The 23,171-nt window shown below is 32.9% G+C and overlaps 1 protein-coding gene and 1 pseudogene across 6 annotated transcripts in view; both read left to right on the forward strand.

The window, feature by feature from the left end:
• The window catches only part of WDPCP (WD repeat containing planar cell polarity effector), a 331,844-nt gene that overhangs the window by 271,690 nt on the left and 36,983 nt on the right, over window positions 1-23,171 (forward strand). For 2 of the 5 annotated variants that reach the window (XM_081069092.1, XM_081069097.1), the window contains 3 exons: window positions 9,142-9,200; window positions 13,410-13,441; window positions 21,772-23,171. In XM_081069092.1, coding sequence (XP_080925218.1) covers window positions 9,142-9,200; window positions 13,410-13,441; window positions 21,772-21,822 — 142 coding nt within the window. In that variant the 3' untranslated portion in view covers window positions 21,823-23,171. The remainder of the gene's footprint in view (window positions 1-9,141; window positions 9,201-13,409; window positions 13,442-21,771) is intronic. The other 3 variants (XM_081069093.1, XM_081069094.1, XM_081069095.1) reach the window with 3 other exon arrangements.
• On the forward strand, window positions 13,794-14,699 carry LOC308506136 (developmental pluripotency-associated protein 2-like; annotated as a pseudogene). The gene has a single exon. The product of its transcript is annotated as a developmental pluripotency-associated protein 2-like (transcript).

Genomic DNA, 23,171 nt, shown 5'->3' on the forward strand with positions numbered 1-23,171 from the left:
TATTACCCAAAGCCATATACAGATTTAATGCAATCCCCATCAAAATCCCAATGGCATTTTTTAAAGAAATAGAACAAAAAATCATCAGATTTGTTTGGAACCACAAAAGACCCCGAATAGCCAAAGCAATCTTAAGAAAAAAGAACAATACTGGAGGTATCGCACTCCCTGACTTTAGCTTGTACTACAGGGCTACAATAATCAAAACAGCATGGTATTGGCAGAAAAACAGACACATAGACCAATGGAATAAAATTGAGAACGCAGAATTAAAAACAAATAAATATGGACAGATAATTTTTGACAAAGAAGCTAAAAACATACAATGGAGGAAAGACAGCCCCTTCAATAAATGGTGCTGGGAGAATTGGAAAGCCACGTGCAAAAGAATGAAACTGGACTGCTATCTGTCACCATATACCAAAATTAATTCAAAATGGATCAAAGACTTAAGCATAAAACCTGAAACAATAAACTGCATAGAAAAAACATAGGTACTAAACTTATGGACCTTGGGTTCAAAGAACATTTTATGAATTTGACTCCAAAGGCAAGGGAATTAAAAGCTAAAATAAACAAATGGGACTATATGAAACTTAAAAGTTTCTGCACAGCAAAAGAAACCATCAACAAAATAAAGAGGCAACCGACTGAATGGGAGAAGATTTTTGTAAACAGTGCCTCCAATAAGGGGCTAATATCCAAAATATACAACAACAAAAACATGAAACTCAACAACAAAAAACAAACAACCCAATTGAAAAATGGGCAGAGAATCTGAAGAGACATTTCTGCAAAGAGGACATACAAACGGCAAAGAGACATATGAAAAAATGCTTAACATCACTAATCATCAGAGAAATGCAAATAAAAACCACAATGAGATATCACCTGACCCCAGTCAGAATGGCTATCACCAACAAGACAAATAGTCACAAGTGTTGGAGAGGCTGTGGAGAAAAAGGAAGCCTCATACACTGTTGGTGGGAATGCAGACTGGTGCAGCCGCTATGGAAGGCAGTGTGGAGGTTCCCCAAAAAATTACGAAAAGAATTACCATATGACCCAGCAATCCCTCTCCTGGGTATCTACCCAAAAAATCTGAAAACATTTATCCGTAAAGACATGTGTGCTCCAATGTTCATTGCAGCTTTGTTTACGGTGGCCAAGACATGGAAACAACCAAAATGTCCTTTGATAGATGAATGGATAAAGAAGTTGTGGTATATATACACAATGGAATACTATTCGGCGGTCAGAGAAGATGATATAGGAACATTTGTGACAACATGGATGGATCTTGAGAGTATGATACTATGCAAATTAAGACAGGAAAAGCAGAGAACCCTGTGATTTCACTGATATTTGGTATATAAACCAAAAACAACAAAAGAGCAAGACAAACAAATGAGAAACAAAAACTCATAGACACAGACTATAGTTTAGTGGTTACCAGAGGGTAAGGGGGTGGGAGATGAGGGTAAGGGGGATCAATTATATGGTGATGGAAGGAGAACTGACTCTGGGTGGTGAACACACAGTGGGATTTATAGATGATGTAATACAGAATTGTACACCTGAAATCTATGTAAATTTACTAACAATTGTCACCCCAATAAATGAAAAAAAAAGATATTAGTACAAAGGTAACCACTAAAACAAAACTACAAAACTTCCTAAATATCATTTAAAAAAATAAATTAGAAGGAAGAAAACACATACACACATCTCATAAAGAAATATAAGCAAATATAACCAAATTCACATAATTATAAAATATTCAGACAGACTTGAGGTCAAGAATATCAGTCTCATATCAATTAGTATAGATGGACTTACCTCATCTATTAAAAGAAAAAGATTTTCAATTTGCTTACAAACCAAGATCCTGCTATGTACTGTATATAAGAGATACATCTAAAATAAATTGATCCAGACAAAGCTAAAAATAAAGAGATAGGAAAAGATATGCCAGGCAAATGAAAATAAGAAACCAACAGTATATATCTTGATTACAGAGAGAACAGAATTCAAGCCTGAAAGCATTAACTATTGACAAAGAAATGCCACTAATTTCACAACTAAAATATAATAATTACAAATATTCATGTACCAAATATCAGAAACCACCTCTATGAAGGAAACTCTGCAAAAAATGCAAGAAGACAGACACTGATAACAGGAAACCTTAACTCATTATTCTTATTACAAAATTAAGTAGGAAAAAATAAAGAAGAAGAACACCTAAATAACATACTCAGTAATGTAGATCTACAGATATTCATCAAATTCTACACTCTGATAATAGAGAATAAATTTTCTTCTCAAGAACCTATGGAATTTCACACACACATACACAAAAAACAATCATATGTCAGGTGCCAAAAAGATATCACTAAGTTCCATAAGGAAAAACTATTACAAACACTCTCTGATCACAATGTAATACAACTAGAAATGTTTAACAAGAGACGAAATGACCTTCCTCCTAGAAGTTTTAAAACCTTCTAGTAAACAACTCTTCAGTGAAAGAGGAATATACAACTTAAAATTTCTGAGAAATAATTATAATGAAAACACTACATATCAGAATCTGTGGGATATATTTCAAAAGGAAAAGTGATAGCATTTATCAGAGAAAATGAAAAAATAAAATAAATGAACTAATTCCAATTTAAAAATTCTAAAAAATAATCAACTAAATCAAAGTTAGTCACAAGGAATTTGAAATCATAAATATAAAAGCAGAAATTAATGAGGCAGAATGGAGGTGGGAAACTTTCCTGAATATATACAGAGTAAATACTTCAGGCTTGTGGGCCTTACGTTCCCTGATGCAATTACTCAGTTCTGTTGTTGTAGCACTAAAGCAGCTCTTTGCAATACATAAATGAATGGACATAGCTGTGGTCCAATAAAACTTTATTTACAAAGACAGATTACTAGCCCACAGGCTGCAGTTTACTGACCCCTAAAGTAAAAGTTTAAAAAACTGTAGAATAAGTAAGGCATCAGATCTGAATGTTTTTGTAAAAAATTAAAAAGATTGAAATTTTCAAAATGTTGACTTAATCAAGAAAGCAGAAAGAAAGCATAAATATACAAAATAAGAAATAGCAGAGGGAGGGAGGAATTAACCATTGTAACCGATTTTTTTTAATCTGAGACTATTTTGCAAACTTCTATGCAAATAAATTTGAAAATAAAGAAAAAATAGATAATTTCCTAGGTAAATATAGATTACCCAACGTGACCACCATTAGATTTGGAAATCTGAAGTAGATGAGTTTCCATCAAAGAAATAGTCATGGGATGTAAAATACAGCATGGGGAATATAGTCAGTGGTATTATAATAGCTATGCACGGTGTCAGAGGGGTAGTACGCTTGCAGGGTTATCACTTTGTGAGAGGTGCAAATGTCTAATCATTATGTTGTTTTGTACACCTGAAATTAATATAAAAATAAAATTTTAAAAATGGAAAACAACTACAGAAAGAGAAAGACTGCATGGCCCTCAAAGCCTAAAATACTTACTATCTGGCCCTTTACAAAAGAAGTTTGGCAATCCTTGAATTAGAGGCCTAAGAATTGGTAAGGAAATGAAACTATCTCTATTTACAATGATGTGACAATGTAACTGTGAAGCCCTAGGGAATTAATGATAAAACAAAATCAGATATTTTAAAAATTCAGTAAGATAGAAGGATATAAAACTAAGATACAGGATCAATAGCTTTCATATACACAAATAATAACCAGTTAGAGAACGTAATGGTAGAGGAAAACCCCGTTTATATTAACAAAGATTAACTACTTAGGAATAAACTGAACAACAAATATGCAAAATCTACATGAGGGAAATTTTAAAACACTCTGAAAGACATAAATATAACCTTGAACAAATGGAAAGATATCCCCTCTTTTTGAATAGAATGACTCAACATCATAAAGATTGCAGTGCTCCCTAAATCATCTTATAAATTTAATGTAATCCCAATAAAATACCAATATACCTTTTTATGGAATTAGACATTTGACATTAAATTTCACACAGAAAAACAAGCATATAGAAATATCCAGGAAAACTCTTTAAAAAACTGTGAGGGAGAAAACTAGTCCTACCAGATATTAAAACACACTAACTATAAAGCCTTATAACACTGTCATATTTGTAATTTTATTCTTTTAGATGATAATTAGATTAATATTTGCTTCCTCATTAATCTATAACCTCCATGAAGGCAGGAACCACCATGACTGTTTTAGACATTATAATTTCTCCAAATCCTACCATAATGCGTGGTACATAGTTGGCACATAGCAGGCCCATTGCTCTCTTGGAGTTCTCACTCAGGTGTGTATGGGAGGAAGAGGAATGATATAGATAAGAAACAAGCAAAACTATGTAAGTAAAAGTCATTCAATTAATGGTAAGTACTAAGAAAAAATACAAAGAACTGGTGATCAGAGAAAGGTATATTTGAGTTAAGACCTGAAGGACACCTATGTGAAGCTGTGGTGAATTGACAGAGCATTCCAAGGAGAGGAAATTGCACATGCAAAGGCCCCGAGGGTGGTGACAAGTTTGGGAAGTCCAAGAAACAGAATCAGTAGAGTTAAACTGTAAAGGGAGATGGAAGATGATAAATTGCTTAGAGCCTCTGAGAGTCATGCTAGGGTATATGATCTTTGTTCTAATTGTAGTGATAGGATATTACAGTGTGTGGTAGACAGAGTAATGCCTTCCCAAAGATATCCAACATCTTAATCCCAGAATTTGTGAATCTTATATTATTACATGGCAAAGAGGAATTAAGGTAGCTAATCATCTGACTTTAAAATAGGGGGATTATCCTGGATTATCCAAATGGGCCTAATATAATCCTTAAATGTAGAAGAGTGTCCTTAAAAATGTGAAAGAGAGGCAGAAGGGTCAGTGTCAGATTCACTGTGAGAAGGACTCAACCTGCCGTTGCTAGTTTAGAAAATGAAGGAAGGATGCCGTGAGCCACGAAATGCAAGTGGCCCCTGGAAGCTCAAAAAGGCAAGAAAAAGGATCCTCCTCTAGAACTTCCAGAAAGGAATGCACCCTGTTTAAGCCACTAAATATGTGGTAATTTGTTTCAGCAGCAAGGGCGAATTAATACAAAATGTTAGGATGTGGTTTGCATTTTTAATAGATCATTTTAAACAACTGGGCTAACTCAATAGGGAAAATTGCTTTGATATCAGGAAGTTTTGATGCGAGGTCTGTTTTCACACTTCACCATCTGAATGCTGGGGCGCAGAGCTGCAGTTGGGGAAGTTTATCTACCCAAAGATACTTAAAGCTTTTGTTTTAATTTCTCTTTCAATAGACAAAGCAAGTTTAACCAGAGACAAGCAAAAAGGAAAAAGTACAGTAGTTCAGTAATGTCTCGGCTTCTAGAAGAGAGAAAGGAAGACAGAACAGAATGGCAGCATTGACCTGCAGCCTGCACCCTCAGCAATAGTTAAGGGTCCGTCCACTTTTGCTCACTGCTGTACCCACAGCATCCAACCCAGTACCAACCGCAGAGCGAGCACTCAACCAATATTCCATCCATGAATGAATGAACCATAAAATAGCCTACTGTACAAAACATTCTCTTAATTTTACGTACATCCTTCCCCAAGATTGTTTACATTGTTCATATGTTTACAAATCACTGAACAAAATTTTAATTTCTGGGTAGCCCATGGCAAAAATAATAAACTGAATTAATTTGAACTAAATATATGCAGAAAACAACTGAAAACTGGTTTTGAATAGATTGTATTGTGATTAACTTTATAAATAACTTACTAGAATATAAACTGTATGAGGATGGAGACGTTTGTCTTTTCTTTTTTTATTATTTACTCCTGTAGCCTCCAAGACTTAGAACTAAGTGCCTGGTATGTAACACAAACTTAATAAACACTTAAGAATATATAGAAGAATATATAGTTGGTACTAAGTGTGTAGACATTTTAGATACAAAAGAATCAGGCATTTCCAAATCTGAAGCAATTAAAACATGTAGGGTATAAATGAGGTGTGTTTTTTTTAAATCACCATTATGTGAATTAACTGACACTTTATACTTTCTATGTCACTAGTACTATTATCAAATAGTCTGTTTTTATGTTTTTGATATGGTTGACTAAGACAACCACTATTCAGATGGTTGGTTTTTCATACTTTTGACCTGGCAATTTTAAAAGATTACACAACTCAAAGAAAAATCACTTTTGAAGGAAAGAAAATGATACAGTGTGAGAAGGGCAATGATAAATAAAATACATGATCCTAGGACTAAAGCAAAAATGCTTAACTTTAGAATTGATACTGTCTGTAACAAATTACTATAATTAATATAAGTAAACTTCTATGGTTGCCTCAATTTTCCCATTTGTATTAGATTATCCCCTTCAAGGTCTTCAATTCTTTATTGTAGAGCAAGTAAACCTTACTTCTGTAGCAAATTGATCTATTTTCACATTTACTGTTATAAATTAATTATAATACTGCTATTTATTATATCTGAATTCATACCTAAGAAACTCCAAATGAAATACTGTCCTGTTAAAAGTTATTAAATTTTGGCTTGATTTTATTAGATTCACATCTAAGCTATTTTCCTTTAAGTTAGAACAAAAAATAAAATACCCAGCTATTCAGAATCCTACGTGTGCCTAATAAACAATATAATTGATGAAAATTTTCAGTGTTTACAAAAGAAAAAAAATTGTCAACAGAATGCCTGGCGTTAGACTAACCAGAAAAAAAATTTTTATGGACTATAATTCATGAAGATTGACTCAAAACAACTGTCCCTGGCAAAAGAAAATCTGACAATTATTCTATTGTCTAATTTGGCTCAGCCTAAATTGACCTTGTTTATTCATCTCAGTCTTATCATTCTTATTAACTTGGCATAAGAGAACATACGGCATATGTCTGGAAGTCCATTTCTGCATCTTAAACTGAAATAAAGGTAGACTATACTGAGCATTTCCAAAGAGTTCAGCTATTAAGGTAGCTTAATGTATATTAGAACTAGTTAAGTTCATATTATTCCCACTTAGGCATTTTATGTTTGCTGCCTATAAAACTAGAAACCAGAGAGATCTTTTTCTGGGCCTCAGGATATGACTAAAACTAGCCAATCTTAAACATATTTCCAAACATAACCTTAAGCTATTTTAAGACAAAAATTAAAGGGTATCAGCAACTTCACAACCAAAAGATATTTATAGGTTTTCACTGAATGTCTAGCTATGTTTAAGAAAGCTGATCAAGATAATGTGAGGGAAAAAAAAAAGATTATTGCTAACAACATCAAAAAAAGAAAAAGATAATGTGAGGAAAGATCGTGGGAGCTGAAGAACAAAAAACAGTATTTCAATTTTCTCGCCAGCCTAATCTGATCTCCTATGAATTTTCTTATTTTTGTTTTCTGATGAATTAAATAAAGCTTATGGTGAAAGAGAAGTTACATATTATTGTGGCTTTAATATGTCAAAAGAAAAGCTGTGAGGAAATGAACTGCTTTACAGATTCATAACTCTTTTATGGAATGGCACTTAGTTCTCCAAGTAGTAGAATTAGATAAGCAAAAACCTTAGAAAAACCAAAGCTTCAAAATTTATATATTTTAAGTAGCAGTGTTTTCATTTGGAATGTATTCTCTTTATTAACTAAGTCAAATGAAAAACATGCAAGTATAATTTCATGTACAAAGCCTTACTTATTATTATTATATATTTCGAAATCCTTAGTCTTCATTAGTGGACTTCATATGACATGTACTACTATTTGTGTAGTACTTTACTTCTGCAAAGCTCATAGCATTCACACTTCATAACTTTGCATTCAAATATAAAATGTCAGCTATAAGGGGTCCTTATTATCTGAAACCCTACAGTTACATAGAGCAACAGTGCTCGTAATGTGAAATCTTGAAGAATACGCTACTTATACACTTGGTCCTTACTCAAATATCACTCCCCAGTGAACAGTAGCATTTATTCCCACTTGTTAAGTGTTAGTTCATCAGTGCTTTCACTAATTATCAGCTATGTAAACACCCAACATAGTAATATAAAGACATTTCAAACAACTGAAAATCTCGCACAAAACAGACTATTTCATGAAGTCAATGAAATAGAAGGTGGGGAAATGTTCAAATCTCATGCAAAAACCATAAATGAGGATATGGCACTGAGACTAATCAACTGAAAAAGAGAAATTCCACAAGGATAATGAAATTAAAAGAATTGCAAATGAGTTTATTATGAGTATTAATAAGTCTCAGAAAAAATGAAGTCCTTGAATATTTCTTGGGGGAAAAAAATGGCCCTCTTTATAATCATAAATGTTGTCCACATTAAATGTGAACTTAAAGATGTCATTATCATGGGAGTTTTTTTCTTTTTTGCATGATGAAACTATTTTGTGTTCTGATTGTGGTGGTAACAACATGAATCTATACATCTGTTAAAATTCATAGAACCTGTACCTTTAAAAGTCCATTTTAATGTGTAATAATTTAATAAAATGTATAAAGCCAAAAAAACAAGTTATATAAAATTTTATACAAAATATTATCTCAACTTTATTTGTTAAAATACATAAGTATAGGAGCTAACTATCCAGATGAGAACTCTCAATCTTTGGATTATATTAATGTTCTTTTTCTATGTTTCTTTGAGTTTTTCTACAGTAATAATGGATTACATTTACAATTAAGAAAATAAAATTTAATTTAAAACTTATACCATTCATCCTAATTGTGTAATACGCAGGCCTTGAGAGCATCACATTTTATGCTTACATGATACTTCTTTTGAAAATTGTGTGTGTAAAATATTTTATTTGTATATTAAAGTTGAATTTAATTGCTCTTCAAAATGTCCTGTAATATTTAATGGTGGGAAAATTAAAAGTAGTTTTCAATGTTTTTAACATTATGGTATTTAAATGATTATATTGTTGAAAGTTTCCAAGGAAATTTTTTAATTACATTTTTAAAAACCTCAGAAACTTGAAAACATTCAATACTTAATCTATAACATATTTAACCATATAATTTTCTTTTCTATCCTTTTTCCAATTTCAAAAACCCTTATACCACAGACAAGTATTTGACAGAAGGGATGAACTTGAAAAAGACATCTGTGCTGAATCTTTGAAGGGTAAGACATGTAATAAAAAAGGTAATGGTACCCAAAGTATTCAAAGTATAACAGAAAGCAGTGTTATAACTGGCAAGAGCTTTCAGTAAATAAATAAAAATAAGAAAGCTCTGGACATTTCTAATTGGTGTATTATAAAACTGCTCTTAGTTGGTACAATGTAAAATACCAAGTCAACTGATTATAACAAAGGCTTAATGAGCATACAAATAAATATGGGAATCTTGTTAAAATGTTGATTCTTGTTCAGTAGGCCTGGGTGGAGCCCATAATTCAGAATTTCTAAAAACCTCTCAAGTGATTTATATGTTACCAGTCTAGAGATTACGCTTTAAGAAGTCAGGTTCCGAAGGCCTCTGAGAAAAATGGCATGATTTTTGCCCAATTCAGTAATAAAGAAATGTACATAGTAAGTACATTTAAGGCAACTATGTAATATACTCCCTAAAAGTGGTACCCAAAAAAGTGTAATAAAGTAACAGCAATCATCTCCAGCCAAGATGTTCAGCTGAGTTGGTGACTTTCAAAGTACAATTTCAATGCGCATAAGAAAGTATGTAAGTAGAAAGCACAAATAACACATAGATGACTGACTGTGAAGGGACAAAAGCAATTAATATTTCAAAGTTCTCACTATGTGCTCTTTTCACTGTCCCCTAAAGATGACTCTAAGCTTGGCCTATTTGTTTCCTACCTTTCCCTCTGATAAAGGGCCAATTCTGCTGAACTAAGCCTTTAAGACTTTGAAATGCAAAATTTGGAAGAAAGGAAGATACAAAGGACAAAGAGAGGCATGTGGAATTAAGAGGATTTATATGAAGTTTTTCTTCTGGATAGCCCAGGGGACAAGTATGTGAGAGCAATTTCAGCATCTGAGGGAAATGGATAGAAGAGAAAAAGAATTTTTAAAGAAGTATTGCATAGTGCCAAGCATACAGCAAGGAAACTAGCAAAGCTTCAGTAACCAACCATAAGGAAATGGAGATCTATGAACTTTAAAACAAAGGCTATAACAAGAATCCAAGAAGGACCCAGTAATCCCACTTCTGGGTATTTACCTGAAGAAACCCAGAACACTACTTCAAAGGGACCTGTGCATCCGTATGTTCATTGCAGCACTGTTTACAGTGGGCCTCGATGTGGAGGCAGCCTGGGTGTCCAATGGATGAATTGATAAAGAAAAAGTGACACATATATACCATGGAATATTACTCAGCCATAAAAAAAGAATGAAATCTTGCCATCTGCAATAACATGGATGGACCTAGACGGTACTGTGCTGAGTGGAATAAGTCAGCCAGAGAAAGACAAATGCCATGTGATTTTACTTATATGTGGAATCTAAAGAACATAAACAAACAAAACAGAAACAAATTCATAGATACAGAGAACATTTTGAGGTTTGCCGGATAGGCAGGGGAATGGAGGGATGGGTAAAAAAGGGAAGGTATTAAGAAGTACAAATCGGTAGTTACAAAATAGTCATGGGGATGTAAAGTATATGTAGCATAAGGACAATTAAGTTCGCGAACTCATCCTAGAAAAAGTGCTACATACCTCAGTGCTGAATATCACTATGGTCACCTTCGAAGTGCTCCCCTTGGGAAGCTATGCACTGACGCCAGCGCCTAGTCCATCCTTTAAAGTAATTTTGGAACTCTTTTCTGGAATGGCCATCAGAGCTGTCATCGTATTACCTTTGATGTCCTGAATAACATCAAAATGTCTTCCTTTCAGTATTTCCTTTATCTTTGGGTAAAGAAAGAAGTCATTGGGGGCCAGATCAGTTGAGTAGAGAGGGTGTTCCAATACCGTTATTTGTTTACTGGCTAAAAACTCCCTCACAGACAGTGCCCTGTGAGCTGGTGCATTGTCGTGATGCAAGAGCCATGAATTGTTGGCAGAAAATTCAGGTCATCTAACTTTTTCATGCAGCCTTTTCAGTACTTCCAAATAGTAAACTTGGTTAACTGTCCAGTTGGTACAAATTCATAATGAATAATCTCTCTGATATCAAAAAAGGTTAGCAACATTGTTGCAACAAGTTCGCGAACTTAATTGTCAGACCACATAGACAATAATATTGTAATAACTATGTGTGGTGTCAAATGGATACTATATTTATCAGGGTGCACACCTCATAAGTTATATAAATGTCTAGTCATTATTTTGTACACCTGAAACTAATATAATAGTGTATGCCAATTGTAATTGAAAAACTAAAAATTATTAAATAAATATATAAAAAGAAAGGGCATTTTCAAAGGTGAAATACATAAAATCTCATTAGAGAGCTGCAATAACAGACAAACATGTGAAGTTGAGTTTGATGAGGGAGATCACAAACTTTGAATTCCAATTAATCCCGTTAGTAGATGTGTATCACAAAAAAATTACTTGATTATTATTGTAGTTTGAATTTCATCAATAAAAAATTTGTAGAATTTTTCTCACTTGTTATATAAGTACTTACATAGTATCTTCAATTTTGCTTCTTGGCCTGCAAAGCCTAAAATACTTAAAAGCTGTCCCTTTATATAATGCGGGCCCCTCATTTAAAGTAAAACAAATACAGTTAAGGGATGGGGACTGTCATAGTTGACAAGAAACTAAATGAAGCAGTAACACTGGCTTTTATGAGAAAAAAATAAACAGAAGTGGTACATATTTAAGACTGTAACATACCAGAGTCAGAAGCAATCACTTCATTAAACCAACCTCTTTAGATGTCCAGCTAGAATCTAGATTATAGATCTAAACATGTTTGCTATGGAAGTTAATTTTCTTTTATATGATAAAATCGGCATGGATTCAAGGAAGATTGACAGTGACTAACATGATGAAAGTTGGTGTCTATTAAAAAAGTTTTGAAAGTAAGTTGTTTAGCTCAAAAATGTCAAGATTACAGGAATAACAATTACATTTAAAGCTACACAAAGTACGTTGGGCTGTTGTTATGGTCTATGGAAGACTCTTAAAACCATACTTACAGCAGTGGAGTTCATTTGGTTTTTGTTTTATTTAGTCATAAGAATTCTTTATTGACTATTGGGAAGACAAAATGTTGAACCAGTTTCTGAGAGAGACTGTTAATTTTGTACTCCTAGAAATCTTCCAGAAGAGAATAACCATCTTACTACAGGATTTAAACTTTTATCCACTTAAGTGCAAGAGCCAATCTATTATTTTTAAAAATCCAGATGTCCTATGAAAGCATTATAAACCATATCACAGTATGGCTCCATATCCTATTAGAAATGTTATGAAAATTTTAACTATATAGCCAAACAAAACATCCCAGTGTATACAAAAATGCCCCCAAACAGCAAGTAATTTAGAATTAATGACAGACAAGTAACATGTATTTTTATAGAAATATAATCATCAAGATATTTCTTGGTGCTAGGACTACAAGGAGGAATAATATGCTGCAGATAAGCTTTAGAAAACTTATAATCTGTCTACTTGGGAAGTTAGAGTAAACAAATAAAGGAAATAAATAATAACTTAAGTATAGTACCGAATTAGTGGTATATGCATGTACTAAGTGCTATAAGACAAGAGAAACATAACTGGGATTTATAAATACCAACAATTACCTTTTTCTAAGATGAGAATATGTTCATTAATGTCTACCTAATATCCATCAATAATGAGAAATTAGATTGTAATAGTAATGACACTTCTTTTTTCTCAGCCTAATGGCATATAAATTTAAGTAAGGATGCCTCTTTTAAAAGTATTATTTGTATGTACTAAGCCAGGGTCAGCAGGTATATCACTGCTATCAGAGCAAATAACCCACTAATCAAATGCAGTATTCTTTGTTATTGAGAAAAAAAAGTCCTCATAAAACATCTCAACACAGTTCCCTAAGTAATCAACCGGAATTGGAACTTAGATAAAACTTACTTGTCATGCAAGTTTTAAGGCATCATTTTAAGAACAGAAGGAACAGTATAGGCATACTCTATTCATTTGATTTCAGTGCAGATATTAGCCATAATGTGTATGTGTATGAGAATAATTCGTACTTTCATACTATTTTGAAGTTTTGTGACTGCGTTCTCTAGAGTTTTAAGTATTTTAATTTAAGTTATGATTATGGTATTTCTTTTTAGTGAGGATGTTAAAAGTTTCTGTTAACAATTTTTGTTAAGGTCCTTTATTAGATTTTAAGATAACTAATGTTGTGATCTTTTATTTTAGAAGGAGAAATGAGAGAAGACTGCATAGGACAGGTAAAACACTTTCTCTTACTGTTTATTGTTAGACGTGTAAATTCCAAGAGAGAAGCATACTGTATGTGATTATTCTGACCTCAGGAAAAGCTGGCTACTGGTGTACATTAAGTGGAAACATCCTTCTAGAAAATTATTCAGGTTCTCAGTATTTCAAAGTTGTAGTTATTATTGAAATAGTTATTTTTGAAAAGTAAAATTGTGTATATTGAATATGTACAAATGAAATTATACATCTGGAATTTGCCTCAAAATAATCCAGTATGGAGTAAGTAGGAGGGATGAGCTTAAAGGGAGTAAACTGGGTATCCTTAACTGTGTGGGCTTTGCTGTCCTCTGAATGTGTCTGGAAATGGCAAACTCAAATTCTGAAAGCAGCGAAAAGGATTTCTTTGAGGATGAATTAATTGGGTAAAGAAAGTGTGATTCTCACACTGGTTCCAGTTAATGAGGAACCTAATGAAGGACATCAAATGGAACCAAGCATTTCTTTAACCTCAGAAGCCAACCTGAAGATTCCTAGGACAAATGATAAAGTTTATCTTCCTCAAATGATTGAACAGTTCAAAGCTTGTCAAAAACCAGTCCTCCCCTTGCCAGCCATTTTGCCTTCAGTTAACAAAGTACATTGGGACACTTTGTGGAACTGGTGCCAACAATTTGAGTACTGATGGTGAGAAAATAGAGGTTTATCTGAGGCTCAAGGAATATGCTTACTCTGAAGTAAAACAAGTGAGTGAGGAGTATGGAGACAGTGTAAAGAATATTCCTGAAACACCACAGGAGGCCACATTGCAGTCAAGTTCAAAGACATGCCAAATGGTGACCGAGGGAGCAAGGAGTCAGAAAAGTTGTAAGATGAGTAAGAGAGAGGAAATGACCAATAGAGTTGAAGTGATAACTTCAGCTCAGGAAGCTATGTTGGCAGCATGGGCAAGAATTGCAAGAGCCGTTCAACCTAAGGCTGTGAATTCATGTTCTATTCCTACTTCTGCTGAAAACTTTCTGCTGCAAACCGCTGGTGTAAGGTTGTGTGTGGTCCATGGCAGACCTCTCTGGGCAGACAGAGGGTTGAGTTCGCCTGCAGTTGTGTACAGGTCAGGCCTGGGTGCCTGACACTCCTAAGAAAATGGTCTCTCTCTTCCTGTTATCGGCCTGCATTTTCCCATACCCAGACCTAGGAGATAATATGCTATGCTTCAAATGCGTTAAGAGGAATAAGGGGATGATGGAAAGATTAATTACAATGAGGAAATAGAAGCAACCTGGTTTGAACACACCCACATCATTCCGTTTGGATAGACCATGTCTTAATAAACAATAAATGGTGGACAGCTCACAGAAAAAAGAAAAAAAAAGGCGGGATATAGATGAATTAAAGTCACCATGAGTTCATAATTGATGAAGGTGGGGGATGGATAATAAGTAGTTTACATATACCATTCTTTCTATTTTGGTATATGTTAAAAATTATCCAAAATTAAGAGTTTAAAAACAAAAGGTTTACAATAATGAAAAAATTATCCAATTCATTTTTATGACATTTATGTGTAATATTTATAAGTAATGCATGTGGGGGTCCCTGTCCATATTCTGCCATTGACATTACATCTAAGTTCATTTTTGGAGGAGATATCAATGCCCTGAAATTATACCAATTTCAGAAAGGAATAAGTCAGAAAAAGCCTTGTAATTTTATTAAAAGCCCATAGTGGATCATAGTAACTGACTGGCTTTGAATGATTAGTTTCATAGTTACTGGCATTATAACTTTGGGAAAATCATTTAATCTCCATAAGCCTCAGCTTCCTCATCTGCAAAACAGAGATAATTCCACATACCCCACAGGATTTTTATGAAGGCCTATTGTGACCATGTATGTGGTAGGACTTTGTTAATTATATGGAACTATACTAATAATATTAATTATGAACATCACGGCTTCAATCTACTTATTTATGGACATATCTGTATTTAAAATAAAACTTTTTAATTTTTCATTTATTTGGAGGACAATGCTCCATGAAACAGTTAAATGTGCATGCATAATAATCTGTGCTTAATTTGCTAGCACTTAAAGAAACTTAAGCATAAATTATATATATTTTTAAAAGCTTATTTTTTAGAACACTTATTAAAGAAAAAACAAACTGCATCTTGTCAAAACTTTACAGAGCCAATCAAGAAATTGACTTCCCAAGGATCTTTCTGGAATGGTTGTTATACAGACTAGAGAAAGATCGGTTATATAGAATGGTTATCGTAACCTAATTGGCTGCATTAGTCTTTGAGGTCAGATATAATATAGCTTAAGTTCAGATTAGCACTAATTTGTATACACTTTATGTTCAAACCTCTGGTTTCTTGTTATTAAGTACAGATAAAATACAGATTATAACAATCTAATTATTGGTTGCAAAGGTTTTTCTCATTCAAAATTTTCATATGCTACATTTTAAAATAGGGTTTTATGTGTGTCTTTGTATAATTTTCTTTTAGTATAATAACTGTTTTTCGACATATTTTTCTTTATCAACTATCAACTTTAATCAATTGAATATATTCAATAAGAAACAAAATTTTTAAAATAACATTGGTCAAGTGTTTATTATATGCTGGCACTGGTCTCAGTACTTTAAATGTTTTAATTCAGTTAATTCTCAAAACAATCTTATGAGGTAGATACTATTATGTTGGTGCAAAAGTAATTGCAGTTTTTGCAACTATTTTTAACCTTTTAAACCGCGATTATTTTTGCACCAACCTAATACTGTTATCCTCATTTTATAGATAACAGACACAGAGACTAAATAACTTCCCCATGGTAACACAGGTTGTAAGGTGTACACCTGGAATTAAAACCCAAATAGTCTGGCTCTAGACCAAGGTTTCTCAACCTCAGAGCTATTGATATTTCGGGCTGGATAATTCTTTGTTTGGGGGGGCCATCCTGTACATTGTAGCATGTTTAGCACCATCTCTAGCCTCTACTTACTAGATGCCAGCAGCTCCCTCAACCTAGATGTGACGACCAAATAATGTCTCCAGACATTGCCAAATGTTTCCTTGTAGAATGGGTAATCACAGTGGTTAAAATGGTAAAGTTTATGTTATGTATATTTCACCACAATTTTTAAAGTAATTAAAAGTAAAAGAAATGAAACCACTAGAGATCTAGCTAGCTCCAGGGAGGACTTTTAGGAGGACTAGTGCTAATGACAAAAGCTGAGGAGAAGAATTTGAATTCTATATTAAACGTTATTAGATAAATTTTAAAGAAGTTAATTTGGGTTTGCACATTGGAATGAGTTTCTAGGTATGGGGCATACCTCTTGTTTCCTACTACTGACTTTGGGCATAGACAAGTAGGTAATAAGTCATGTAGTTATGTATCTATATTATCTTGCCTATACTGCTCACTGGCATACTGTCTGAAAAAAATCCTAGACTTGGAATTGATAAGAAATTCATTCTTTTAATGTGGAGTTATGACAAATACAGCAATGCGCTGTTTATATTGTTCTTTCTGTCCTTACTATCATCTAGGAGAGAGCACTACAGATAGACTAGAGAGAGTATGTGTGTGTATATACATATATATCTCCAAAATTTACATATTGACAATTATCCACATTAACAGACAGCACCTTGTATAACTAAAGTATAAGTCTGTAATTTCTAAAAGATTTAAAAAGCAATTTTGTGTCTATTGATATCATAAAGTTTATTCTACATCTTGAAATATTTGTTGACAATTAGGTGATAAACTGTTCTCATACTCATTTCTTTCATCCAAGAGTTTTTTTTTAATATTTTAAAGTATACCAACACATTCCATAAAGAGGAGAGTTAGATAAACCAAGTTAAAAAAACAAAAGGATCAATATAGCCATAATACAGTAATCATTCTTCATAGTTATTAACCAATTTATCTTACTATTTATGGCCTATCTACTTTCTGAAAGATTTGGGGTACTTCACAAGATTATTTTATATATAATATCTAAAACAAAATTACTTAAAGCAAAATCAATTAAAAGTTGCAAAGAGAGGTTGTTGCATATCTAGGCTTTTAAAACCTGAGTTTACCTCTGAATTTGGGGAGGCTAAGGCAAAAAAGGGAAATAGGTTTGCTTTGAGAAGAATAATGGTATAATATAAAGAATGCAAGATTTATTGGCAAACTATTTCAGTTCCGGTTTTGTACCAGTCCTTTCTCATTGCCACACACCTCTTTATACCTATTTCCTTATCTGTAAAATGGGAATAATTATATTTAATAACCACAAGATTTTATGTCAAATTACCTAATGTAAAAACATTTTGTAAACTCCAAACCACTGTTCATTATTATTGCTCTTACTGACTTAATTTTTTTAAATACACAAATAACAAATTCATCTAGATAAGAGCATTTCTAGCACTGGGTTCACATTCAAGAATGTTTGTGTTAGGAAACTGAAAAACAAACTAGACATGTCTTTAAGTAGGTTTTTGACAGAAATCCTATTCACATAGATGTTTTTATTATAAATCTTCGATAAAAGCTGAGGGAATTATACTGCATCATAATTTACTGAAGGCATTTCTGTGGAAAGGTGAAATAACATGTTCTAAGTACATTCCTTTCCGATGGTTTACTTAACACAGAAGAAGTTGGAAAGTTAGTTAGCTTAGTAGCTATCAACCTGTCTCTTATAGTAAGTACCAGAAGCCTCAAGCCAACCTTTTGTAGGTGCTAGGTTGTAGTCAATTTGACATTTCATTTTCTAGAGAGAACACCAAGCACCAAAACTCTAGAATATTGATTAAGAGGAAATCCCATTCTGATATCAAATGTTGCAAGAGACAGAGTTAATATTTCAATGGTGAAATTTAAATAACTAGACAACTTGCTCAGGAAAGCATTTCTTACCATGTGGTGGGCTACTTGCATGCTTAGAAACAAATGCCTTAAATGACAGGAACAGGCAATCATAGGAGTTAATCAAAAAGCAGCCTGTAGAATACATGTTATTTGTTAGTACATAAAAAAAAAGCTGTTTTGGAAAAAGGACTTCAGAGAGAAATTAGAATTAAATTCTAATCCCAGCTTTGCCACTAAATGAGTGAATGGATAAAACACTTAACCCATATGCACCTCCGTTTCCTCATCTGTAAAATGAAAGGATTTCAAATTAGGAAACGTTAAGGTTTCTTCTATCTCTAAGATAGTATACTTCTGGGATTTAATTATTGTTGAACCAAATCAGAAACTTTATGAGAGACCATTAATAATACAGGGGAAACCTAACACGATGACATGAACATTTCGTATATGTTTTTTTTAAAAGATATCTGTATCAAGTAAGCAACAGATCAAAATCCAGTTTGTAGCAAAGAAAACCATAACTTGTCTGCAGAATTTGCTAACGAAAGTCTGTGTACATTTTTTTTTAAAAGTGACCTGGTATCACTCAACATCAGGTAAAAACAATAGGGTGTGGTTTAGAAAATACACTTAACCATATGTAGAACTCAAATGAGAAACTGGGGGAAAAAACTTTCGTTGCAGTAAATCATTACATGAATAAACATGCAGCCATTCAGTCAAGGATCAGCACAATTTTAGCACTTAATGAAATGAATATCAGCCTCAGTTGAAACTACAACATCCTATTCCCAAACAAAATCACATCCTCCCAAACTTGGGAAGAAACAAAGCAAAACTACCAATTCCATACTGTTTATCCAGAGACCTAAAATTTCATGAGTTTTGATCCAATAATTCTATTTTTACAGCTCTATACCAACAAAATAATCCTAAATACAGAAAAAACTCCATGCCTAAGAATGTCTATCATAGGGTTATTTATTTAAAAAAGAAGAAATTGGGCACAATGTAAATTTAACCAAAAAAAAAGGAATGGTTAAGGACCACCATAGTATTTAATGGAATAAAATTTAGCCATTAAAAACAAAGACTATGTGGGAGCATTGAAAAGCGTTCAAAGTGAAGCCAAAAAACCCCAAAACCCAAAATACAGAGTATTGTACATACAATATGATTTCAGATAAATAAAACATATATATGTGAGGGGAAAAAAGACTGAAAGCAAATACATGTTAAACCATAGTTTTTATACGACTGGTGGGACTATAGGTAAACGTTTGTACTTTTCTGTTTTCCAAATTTTACTTAATGAATATACTTTATTTTTAATAATGATCAAATAAATGAGTATAAAAAATACACTTATTTCATTAATCAACAAAACTTCCTCTATGGTAGAGTACAAGTCAAAGTTATTTAGCATGAAACAGACTATCGTGGAAACATTGGAAATGCCCTGAAATCAGACAGAAAAAGTCGAGAACCATATGATTTCACTCCTATTTGGGCTATAAAACTGAAAGCAACAAACAAACAAGACAAACAAACAAAAACTCATGGACAGACACAGACAACAGTTTAGCGGTTAACAGACGGTAAAGGGGGGAAGGGGTGGGAAAGAGAGAAAGAGGGTCAACTATATAGTGATGGAAGGAGAACTGATTCTGGGTGGTGAACACACAAAGCAATATACAGATGATGTATTACAGAATTGTACACTTAAAACCTATATAATTTTACTAACCAATGTCACCCCAATAAATGTATAAATATTACCTTGGTGCAAAAGTAACTGAGGTTTTTGCAATTGTTTTTAACCTTTTAAACCGCAATTATTTTGCACCAACCTAATATATACATACATACATAAAAATAAATAGGATGGGTTTTTAAAGGAAATCCTTCAAAGGAAAAGACTTTTTACTAAGTCCTGGTATCCTTGAGAAGTTAATTCTATGATTCCTACTTTTTTAAAATATAATTCCTAACGTAAGAAAGGTATTAAGTCCTGGATATATAACACTACAGAACGTCAAGAATATGGCTGAAACATGATACTTCCTGGGTATGCGCACACAGGGCTTCCAGCAACAGTTATATCCAAATATTAGGAAAATAAAATAATTTGCTAAGATCTCTGCAGTTAGTGAACAAGACCAAAAGCTAAATCCAGGTCTCTTGATGATCATTCTAGTGGTGTGAAAAATAGATTTTGGTATAGTAGCTTACAAGCCAAAAGTTGGAGCTTACATTTTTTTCTTTCATAAATACCAGTGCTTATGTAAATGTTTTTTTTTTATTTTTAAATTGAAAACTAAAACCCCCGAACTTGCCAGCACACACAAAAGACCCAGGCAATATTAAATTATTCATTCTTCTTGCTACCTGTTTTTCCAGGATTTTTTTTTAATTTTATATACATCAAGGTCCACAAACACATGCAGACAGACCTGTTTCTCTTATTTGCTAGCGCCACACCTGGTTTCTTTGAAATGTGACTACTTAAAATATTATAATGCAATGTCTTCTGTTAGTTAAAAGAACTTTCAAGATATAACTTAACTTAAGGAATAACTTTAAAACAATAGCTTTTTAAGTAAGAGAAATGTCTCCAATTCTGCTGTTAGTTTAAATACTAACCCTCGTCCCTAGTCTCTCTACCTTACCAATTTCAACTCTAAGTAGTTTATCTCCAAACTTGCAAAAATGTCCCCACTGTATTATTTTTCAAATAATATCACTTATCTTTAGTCTACATTTAAACATCTTCCAATTTCAGAATTCTATCATAAAATCTTTGTTGGGAGGTGGGGAGGTGTGAAAGAAAGAATGAAAAATAAGAAATGGATGAGGTTCTTATTGCAGCTTCGTAACTCTTTGCAGCTTCGTAACATTTTATACAGGTCTTATGAAACCATGATCTTTTCTATGAACCATTACCTCAAGAGCCACTATTAATATTCAGTAAAAGACCAAAATTAAGAAATATATGCTTCATAGGACCTTTTAGAACAAGTATTATTGTAGAATCAAATAGGTGGGATTACATATTATGCCCCACAGTTTTCATTGTAGGAGCCTTCAGATGCTTCCAAATTTCAACTAATATCCTGTCCTTCCTTCTTTGCCTTTTTATGCTCGTATATTATTTACCTTCACTGATTTGTAGGAACACCAAATCAAAACTTTAAGAGTAAGATAAATACACAGTTCTTTTGTTTATATATATATATATATATATATATATATATATATATATATATATATATATATATATATATATATATATACACACACATATATATACACACACACACCCACAATGCATTTTAAACTGCTTTATTTGGTTTCACTGTTTTTAAATATTTAAATTAAAAACATTAATGATATAGACATTCAATGATTTTTACTCTCTATCCAAACATAATTTTAATTATTTTTATTTGTTTACTTTCAGGAAATTGGAGATGGTGGTTCTCTCAGAATGCTTCACTTTGGTTTGGTGTAAAAAGAAATTTGTGTTTTACTTAAAAGAGAAGCCCACATTTTTCACATCTAAACTTTTTCATGGCCTGATACTGACTAAAATCTCCCTGTATGGATTAAAAAGAGGAAAGACAGTATGAATTAGTTAAGAGTTTTATTAGTTTTATTAGTTTTAAAGCAAAGTTTTATTAGTTTCAAAAACATGTAGCATTATGGCAAAGTGATCCTAAATAAAAGTCCTTAAATTATTTTCAATAATGTAATATTTTGGGAGATTCTTAATTGTTAGGTTCTTCAAAAGTAGAACACTTAAACTTGGTTCTTACAAATATTTTATTTTAAACATTTCCTCTTGTGCGCTTGTTTACATTATTAATTTGCATTATGCATTATGATTGAAGTATTAAGCAAAAATTTTAGACCAGACCCATTGTTGGGAGACAATTTTCCAAGGATCTCTTGAATTACTGCTATGGGGTACTGATTCCCCCTTGGAGCAAGATACTATCTCCCTATGGAACAAAGGACAGGCATGCTTACTGCCCCTTATTAAAGATTAGAGTTCCCTAAGTTCAGAGTCCCTATCCTTTACAGAGTCCACTGAGTGTGAAGATGTCATCTAGCCCTCTTTACATCACTCTTTACACCACCCACCTGGAAATGGGGCTCAGAGAATCAATGCCCCTGCCCCCTAAAAAAGTTGATTCTCTATGTACTATTACTGGGAGAAATAAACTCCTTTATCTCTGACCCTGGAGTTTCATGTCTTATACCAGCACAAAACTGTAGTTTGATAACTTGGCAGCTTGCAAATAGGGTTAAAATCTCAGACACTTTAAAGTTCTTGACACCCATTTATTAGTAGATAGCATATATTTTATAATTGTATAATAAATGTCTATAATAATGAACATCTTTTTCAAACACTGTACATGAGGTAAATTATATATTTAACTCTTATGGCTAAAAGTTAATTAGATTGAAGGCTTTTTACTTCAGGTTTTTCTCCCTATTTCCTATTCATCTGTACCTCAACCAGAGGGTATGACAAAGAAAGAAGATGAAACTCAAATTACATTTTTCAGTTTGCTACGCTCTGGAAAAGTTTTACTAATGTATAGTATGTAAGTCATATTAAAAAGAGATGTAGAGTTACCAGCAAATTTTCATTTTACTGTTGCCATCGTTCTTTATCACATTAATCAAAAGTTAACTAATTTATAAGGAAAAATTGTGATTACATCATAGAAATGGCAGTATGAGAAGTACTTCTTGAAATCTCCCCTGGAATTTATAACAAGTTGAACAGCTATAATTCAACAAAGGACTCCCTGCGCAGCATACAGGCACACCTGAGAGACCCACAAATTG

The sequence above is a fragment of the Rhinolophus hipposideros genome (assembly GCF_964194185.1).
Source record: "Rhinolophus hipposideros genome assembly, chromosome: 12".
Classification (NCBI taxonomy): Eukaryota; Metazoa; Chordata; class Mammalia; order Chiroptera; family Rhinolophidae; genus Rhinolophus; species Rhinolophus hipposideros.